General features: G+C 48.9%; 1 protein-coding gene across 2 annotated transcripts; it reads right to left on the bottom strand.

Moving 5' to 3' along the window:
* Nucleotides 1–200: 200 nt before the first annotated feature.
* LOC105064042 (tubulin alpha-1D chain) lies at nucleotides 201–5,653 on the bottom strand. 2 transcript variants are annotated; one of them, XM_074364336.1, is made up of 4 exons: nucleotides 5,497–5,653; nucleotides 2,256–2,478; nucleotides 1,784–1,932; nucleotides 201–1,229 (listed from the first exon to the last, which is right to left on the bottom strand). In XM_074364336.1, the coding sequence occupies exons 1-4, from the start codon at nucleotides 5,497–5,499 to the stop codon at nucleotides 246–248; spliced, it is 1,359 nt and encodes a 452-aa protein (XP_074220437.1). In that variant the 5' UTR covers nucleotides 5,500–5,653; the 3' UTR covers nucleotides 201–245. The 2 variants fall into 2 exon arrangements, with proteins under 2 accessions (XP_074220437.1, XP_074220438.1); XM_074364337.1 differs by lacking the exon at nucleotides 5,497–5,653 and having other exon boundaries at nucleotides 202–1,185; nucleotides 2,256–2,395.
* Nucleotides 5,654–7,915: the final 2,262 nt, after the last annotated feature.

The following is a 7,915-nucleotide window of genomic DNA, read 5'->3' as shown; positions in this document are numbered from 1 at the left end:
CTAGGGTGACTTCTCCTTCCTTCTCTGCTGTTACCTGCCTTGGCTCCCGTTCTGCTCCCTGGAATTGCACTCTGTAATGAAATCTGAAGTCAGATTTGCTTTCTGGGGAACCAGGCTAAGATACAGCCTTCCTATCTCTTACAAAGCAAAAGCCCTCCCCCCTCCAATGGTTCTTCCCAAGAGAAAAAACATTTGTGAGACAGTAAGGCCACAGAACTTTATTTAGGACAGACAAGAGGATTCCCTTAGTATTCATCCCCTTCTTCCTCTTCTCCCTCCCCCTCCACACTATCCATGCCCACCTCCTCGTAATCCTTCTCCAGGGCAGCCATATCCTCCCGGGCCTCGGAGAACTCACCCTCCTCCATGCCCTCGCCCACATACCAGTGCACAAACGCCCTCTTGGCATACATAAGGTCGAACTTGTGGTCCAGGCGGGCCCAGGCCTCGGCGATGGCAGTCGTGTTGCTCAGCATGCACACGGCTCGCTGCACCTTGGCCAGGTCACCCCCAGGCACCACAGTGGGCGGCTGGTAGTTGATACCAACCTTGAAGCCTGTGGGACACCAGTCCACAAACTGGATGGTACGCTTGGTCTTGATGGTAGCAATGGCAGCATTGACATCCTTGGGTACCACGTCTCCACGGTACAGCAGGCAACAGGCCATGTACTTGCCATGACGGGGATCACACTTCACCATCTGGTTGGCAGGCTCAAAGCAGGCATTGGTGATCTCTGCCACTGACAGCTGCTCGTGGTAGGCCTTCTCTGCAGAGATGACTGGCGCATAGGTGGCCAGGGGGAAGTGGATGCGAGGGTAGGGCACCAGGTTGGTCTGGAACTCTGTCAGGTCCACGTTGAGGGCTCCATCGAAGCGCAGGGAGGCTGTGATGGAGGAAACGATCTGACCGATGAGGCGGTTGAGGTTGGTATAGGTGGGGCGCTCGATGTCCAGATTGCGGCGGCAGATGTCATAGATGGCTTCGTTGTCCACCATGAAGGCACAGTCTGAGTGCTCCAGGGTGGTGTGGGTGGTCAGGATGGAGTTGTAGGGCTCGACCACGGCTGTGGACACCTGCGGGGCTGGGTAGATGGAGAATTCCAGCTTGGATTTCTTGCCATAGTCAACAGAGAGCCGCTCCATCAGGAGTGAGGTGAAGCCAGAGCCAGTGCCCCCTCCAAAGCTGTGGAAGATGAGAAATCCTTGGAGTCCTGTGCACTGGTCAGCCTAGATAGTGAAGGCGGAGAGAGTGTGGGATATGAAGCACAGCTGAAAAACAGGGAAGAATCAGCTTGTGCTGTTTCAGATTTCCCCAAAAGTTTCATAAAATCCTTGGAAGACTTCTTTTATGAGATCAACAACCCAGGAACCTGATCCCCATCCTTGCTGGAGGCTGAAGTCGATCAGAGAGCCTTGGGTTGGCATTGTTTGGATCCCTGTTTTTCACAGTGCCTCCTGCCCACATCCCTACAATACAAGGGGATATTCTGGGAATGTTTATGGGCTCCCATAGCTTAGGAGAGCAGCCTATAAACAGGTTTGCACTCACGGCCACTCTGCCCAGCATCAGGCCAGTTGCTGTAGGAGAGAAAGAGGACACCCTGCTCCAGGCTGGAGCCCACACTCTGCCTCCCCGCCACTCCAGTCCTGATTCTCTGTCTTTAAGACTTGTCCAGGAGGCTCTCCCAAGGATGGAAGTTGCCCTTCCTGATCTGGTCTTCAGACCGTTTCACAACAGGAATCCAGATTTCCTCTTCCCCAGCCCTCAGCTCTTCTCTCACCAGTTTCCGGATCCTGTCCAGCACCAGATCGATGAGCTCCTTTCCGATGGTGTAGTGACCTCGGGCATAGTTATTGGCAGCATCTTCCTTGCCAGTAATGAGTTGCTCTGGATGGAAGAGCTGGCGGTACGTGCCCGTCCGAACTTCATCTAGAGTGAGCAGAGTTTTAGGCCCCCTTCCCCTTACATCCTGGCTCCCAGAGCCCCAGGATACCCAAAAGGGGTGCAGCCAACAGTACCAAGTCCTACCCTAGAGGAACCCCATTCAGACTGCTGCTATTGCCCTTTAAGTTCTTCAGTGAGGAGGAAAGAGATGTGAAATGATCTTGAGACTTTGCAGCTGTGTGACAGCAGATCAAGAATTCTAACTGGCTTCAGGAACTGGGAACCACAAACTCAGTGCTCTCCAGTTAAGGAGAAGGACTTGCTGAGGTACCTGGGACAAGGCCATGGCAGGGCTGTTCATCACTCACCGATCACAGTGGGCTCCAGATCCACAAACACTGCCCGGGGCACATGTTTTCCAGCCCCAGTTTCACTAAAGAAGGTGTTGAAGGAGTCGTCCCCTCCCCCGATGGTCTTGTCGCTGGGCATCTGCCCATCTGGTTGGATCCCATGTTCCAAGCAGTAGAGCTCCCAGCAGGCATTGCCAATCTGCACGCCAGCCTGCCCCACGTGGACTGAGATGCACTCACGCTGAGTGGGCAAAGGGCAGAGAGAAGCATATCGTGTCTGGATACGATTCCTGCCTTCCTTCCTTGAGTGGTTCTCTGGCTAAGAGCAAAAGTTCCTGGACTCTGCTCTCTTGGACCCACCTCCCTTGTCTAAGCATTTACTGGTGGTAAATTGAGGACCAAGAGGCACTGGCTCCCGGAACTGGGCCAAAACCCTCAGGGGAAGCAGAAGATGTAGCTGGTTCTGATTATAGAGTCTTGCTCAGTGACTAAGTGTCTTGAGGAACATTGAGGGGGTCAGATCAGTCTGACAGAGCACAATAGTCAACCCACCCACGTCCAGAAAGAAATTAGGAGCCAGTGGTGAGGGAGGCAAGATCCAAGTGAAGTTTCAGGGGTCAGAGATAAGGAAGAGGTTCAGAAAAGGAGAAAGGACTCTGGATTCATGTTACAGCTAGAAATGCCAGTGAGGAAGGGAAAGTGGGCCTGGAATGGCTGTGCACCTGCTGTTCTTTCCTCTCGGGTGTGCGTGGTTCTGGAGTGGAGTGGGGCTGGGAAGAAAGTTCTTCCCAACATGATTCAAGGATAGTAGCCAAAGAACTCTTGGCCCCTGAAGCAGGACTGGGATAACCTGCTTAGTCCTAGAGAAGAGAAAGCTCGTTGCCCTTCCTGGGAAGCCCCGTGAACATTAAAAAGACTTGACCCTCTTGCTTTCATCATTTGTTGAGCCTCAACTATGTGTCTGATGTTGTGTGGACACTGGGGATACATACACATAATACCCTGTCCTGCGCTTAAGAAACTCTCTATCTAGGGAAAGGAGAGTTTCATATGTTAACAGACATGTGACAGTGTGGTAAGTGGGATCCCAGAGTGTGTCTCCCTGCTCTGCTTGAGAAGTATTTATGGCAGACCTTAAAAACAAAATGAGCACATCCATCAAATTTCCCCCAAACTCTAAGGCTTAACCATGTGGAGAAATGTGAATTGTCACACAGCTGGTAGCAGCCTAAAGTGATGTATCTCTTTAGGAGAGTGATTTGGCAATATCAGGAAAGAAGAAGATGCTCTTGCTCTAGAGAAATTCTTACACAGGGAACCAAGAAAACATGTGCAAGAACAGTCACAGCACTGCAGCAACAGAAGCCAGTTAAATGTCCTCCTCCAACAGGAGAAAATGGATCAAAAATGATCTGGAAGTAGAAGTGGATGAATACAAGAAAGAATCTTAACTAAAAAGATTCTTATAAAAAAAAAAGCCTATTTAGAATACTCATACGATACCATTTACATAAATCTTTAACTTATAAAATGATACTATGCATCATTTACAGATACATTTTTGTATTTGCTATAAAAATAAAGAAAGCACAGGAAAATATTAACATTCAGTTTGGAATAGTGGTTCTCTCTGGTAGAGGAGGGAGATGACTGCAATCGGAAAAAGATTCTACTTTTAAGAAATAGAAAGTGCTTAAGGCTGGGTAGCAGGTATTCATTATATTATCCTTTATACCTTTTTGCATGTCTGAAATATTTCATAATTTTTAATGTGGGTGCTTTCCCCATAAATTTAATACTTCACTGACTTTGTAAATATGACACAAAGGCCTTGACTTCTTTGGATTTTTAGATGACTGGGATTAATACATAAACCATCTGTATCCCAGCCCCATTACTTCTCTACTTGACTTGAGCAAGAGTCTTATCCTCTCTGTGGGTGTCCTTTCCCCTGAAATGGGGTGATAACAAGAGGTTCCTCCTAGAATTACTCTGAGGATTAAACGAAAGAATGCATGCAAGTTGCCTGACTCACTGCATGACACACAGTAAGATGCTCCATTCCTGTTGGGTCCCCTAACCAATTCCCCAACCCCCAAGCCCTAGTGTTATAGTAAGAGAAAGGGATTTAAGGACAAAGGGCTCCAGAAATTCCCAAGTCCAGGAGAGAGGGCTGACTCGGCTCACCAATCACCTAGCAAGGTCAGCCCACCGCTGCACCTCAGAGCCTGCCCAGGCTCTGTGTACAAAGTCAGACACCATCCTGGGCCCCACAACTGCTGACCCACCAAGGCGTCTCTGACCTGGGGTATGCCTCAGATGCTGGAAACAATGCCCCTTATTCTGGGTTTGGGCAAATAACTCAGCCCCTGCAATCACACAGACTTGGCCTCAAACCCCCATCCCTCTAGGATCTTGGATAAATTTCTTCACCTCAGTTGCTCTGATTCCCTTTTCTGGATTGTGAAAATAGTATAATCTCATACTCAGCAGGCTTTGTCATTAGGTTGTTTAGTTCCATATATTAAGCATTAATTAGGCACCAGGCACTGTGCTAAGGGCTGCACCTACATTATCTCATTTAATCTTCACGACAACCCCCTTAGGTAGGTATTTCTGTTACTCCATTTTACAGATGAAGAAACTGACTCTCTGGTCAAGCAACTGGCTCAAGGTCATGAGTAAAACCAGGAACATTCAGAGAGGGGACAGTCTGGCTGCAACCATGCTCATAACCGCTCTTCTTTCCTGCCTGGTGGCAAGACAGGTAAAGATATCAGATGAGCCCCCCGCACAACCAGCTCTCAACAGTTGGGAGCACCCTCCCCCTCCTCCCCTCCTCCCTCTCCCCAATGATATGTAACTGAAATGAGGGGGTCAAACCAAGGCACAGCAGAAGAACAGGGCTATGAAGGTGCGTCCCTACAGCTGGGAAGTGGGACCAGAGGCCAACAGGGGCCCAAGGTTTGCAGGAAAGCGCCTGCACTTTCTGCTCCTGTCCTGCTCACCCTACTCTCCCTACCCCTAAATTCAGAGCCCTTCAGTAGCTCTAGGCTCAGACCCATATCTTAGTTGCCATCACATGTCCTTCTCCACCCCCTGAATATTCCCCCACATACCAGTACATTTGGGGGGGCTATATTCACATCTGGAAGTCTCTGTCCCTCTCCCCCACCTCACTTGCCTACAAACTGTAGTCTCATGAACATCTGGACCCATGGGACTCTCGTTATCATGCTTGGCCCCCACCCCTGCTCACCATTCTGCCTGGCTGGGGGCTGGCTGGAGTCTGTCTGTCTGTCTGTCAGCTGCGAGACGGAAGGCAGGGACAGGTCTGTGAGGGACCCACAGCCGCAGGCCTCCTTATACTCTCTGGCTTGCTCTCAGGGAGGGAGTGTTGTTAGAAACGGCCCCAGGAGGGCAGGCCTGTTGACTTGGTTCCCAGGCAGCAGGCAAGCACTGGGCCTGGGCCTGGGTCCAAGCAGGGGAGCAAGGTGGGGCGGGCAGAGGAGGGGCCTGCTGGAAGCTCCATGTATCCAGGCCCCAGGCAAAAGGTGTCTGTTGCTCAGCCGCACAGCCCTGCTTCCTGGTGGCACAGCTTGGCCCTCGCAGGTGGGAGAGGATTTAGAAATCAAGCCTCCTGAGCTCTAGCACCACCCCCATCCCCAGTGTGGGTGAGGATTGGAAGTAAAGGTGGGCATGGGGTGCTAAGGAGAGTCTGCAGTGAACCAGAAATAATGAGTCCTCAGGCAAGAGATCGACAGGAGGCCTCCTGGGTGGAAACTCAAAATATCATAGAACAGTGGGAACTAGAGATCGGCTTTAGCCCCATCTTCTTTTGCCTCAGTCTTCTCGTCTGTATTGTGATATTAAACAAGATAAACTTTCTTAGGTGCTTAGTCTAGAATTGATGTTGTTCTCCATGGGCAAAACAAGATGCTGAGCAGAGGCTCAGGGCTTTCCTAAGTGTGTCTCCCTGTTCCAGTGCAGGGCTTTGCTGGTCTAGCCTGGCCTTATTTCCTCACAGAAGGAGTCGTCTTCTGGCCTTAGAAAAAATTATGAGATAAAACTGTTACCTTCTCACATTTGTATCCTGCTGTGTAGTTCTTCAGGCAGCATCACCCCTTATCTCCTCTGAGTCCCTCAACAATTTTGTGAGGTAGGCAAGGCAGGGCCTCCACTCTCAGAGGAAGAAAAGGAAATGGAAGCCTCTTGTGTCTTGCCCAAGGTCACATGGGTGTTCATTAGCAGTGAAATTAAGATTCTTTTGGGACTCAGGCTTGGTGCTTCTCTCCTTTCCACATGGCAGAGTTTTTACAGTGTCTCCTCCTCCTCTTGTGCCTTTATTTCAGTCCTTCCCATCTTAAATTCTGTGGTCAGTTGTGCTCACTCCCTTGCATACCCCTCCACTCCCTTACCTCCCTCTAGTTTCAGCTTCCTCATGTGACTAAATCACAACCCTGGTTAAATCCATTTCTTCACTAACTGCGCATGCATTGACCCAGTTAAACAGTGGCAGTAGAAAATCCCAGGACCATACTGACTGATCTGACTTCAAATGCATGACCACTAACCTCAAAGGGCCCCTAATGCTACCTGGAAACCACATTACATCTCTTTAGTCACACTTCCAGTGAACAGCCATGACCAGAAATAGAAATGCCAGGTTTAGCAAATAAAAGAAGTTTATCTAGCAGTCCTATCCAGGAAGTAGTTGCTAATGTGAATTTTTTTCAGTCACTGTGGCAAATGGTGAGAGAGTTATTTTGAAGTTGGGGCTTTTTCAGAGCCTTTCTCATCACAGTATACCAAGGTGTGACCCAGAATTTCAAGATGGTTAACTCTGGTTTGAGCTATGGACTGAAGTCTTCTCTCTCCTACCTGAAACTAAGAGACCAAGATCCCCAGAGAGAAGACACAGTCAACCAACACTGCAAAGGTAAGGAAGCTCAGTCTACACTGGGTTGATCCATGAAGTCATAGACCTCAAGAATTATGATTCATATGGATGGATTTGGGGCCCAAAAGTCTCCTGCTAGCACTTCAACTTCTCCCAACTGATCTTCAGAGTTGGGCATCTCAGAGTCAACATAGACAACACCAATTCTGGAAAGAAAATTATCCTCAAGGCAGGCAGAGGCAGGAGTCTTATGTAAAACAGAGTAACAAGACTGAGATTTTTGACAGCATATTAATGTATTTAAGTTATAAAATGAGAGGTAGTCAATACTCTTCATTCCTTCAATAAATACTTATTGAGTGTCTGCTATGTGCCAAGCACTGTTCCAGGTGCCAGAGATACAGTGGTGGACAAAAAGTGGTGGTTTTAAGGGGTTTACATTTTCATAGGAAGACATAATAACTAAACAAACAGTAATTTTGGGTAGTAATGAACACACAAAGAAAACAAAACAAGATAATGGCACAGAAAGAGATGGGGGACTACCATTGAGAGGAAGCCGCTCTTGAAGAAGGTGATGTTTGAATGAAATGACAGGGAGTCAGCCACAGCAAGGTCTGGATCTTAGTGCTCCAGGCAGAGAGAATTGTGAATGCAAAGCAGCAAGCCTGGCTGTTCAGGGAAGCTGAAGATGGAGGGAGGGAGGGAGCCATGCAAGATGAGATCATGTAAAGGGGCCTGGGAGGAGAATGGCTTTTATTACATGTGCAGTGGGAGA

Source organism: Camelus bactrianus, chromosome 5, assembly GCF_048773025.1.
Source record: "Camelus bactrianus isolate YW-2024 breed Bactrian camel chromosome 5, ASM4877302v1, whole genome shotgun sequence".
Lineage (NCBI taxonomy): Eukaryota > Metazoa > Chordata > Mammalia > Artiodactyla > Camelidae > Camelus > Camelus bactrianus.
The sequence above is the reverse complement of the archived record's forward strand: the minus strand, read 5'-3'. Positions and strand labels throughout refer to the sequence as shown.

Excerpts from the sequence above, each read along its gene's own strand:
- LOC105064042 (XM_074364336.1), bottom strand. Across the intron at positions 1,933-2,255 it reads TCTGGAGCCCACTGTGATCG|ATGAAGTTCGGACGGGCACG; the intron begins GTGAGTGATGAA and ends TGCTCACTCTAG. Across the intron at positions 1,230-1,783 it reads TGGACAGGATCCGGAAACTG|GCTGACCAGTGCACAGGACT; the intron begins GTGAGAGAAGAG and ends TTCACTATCTAG.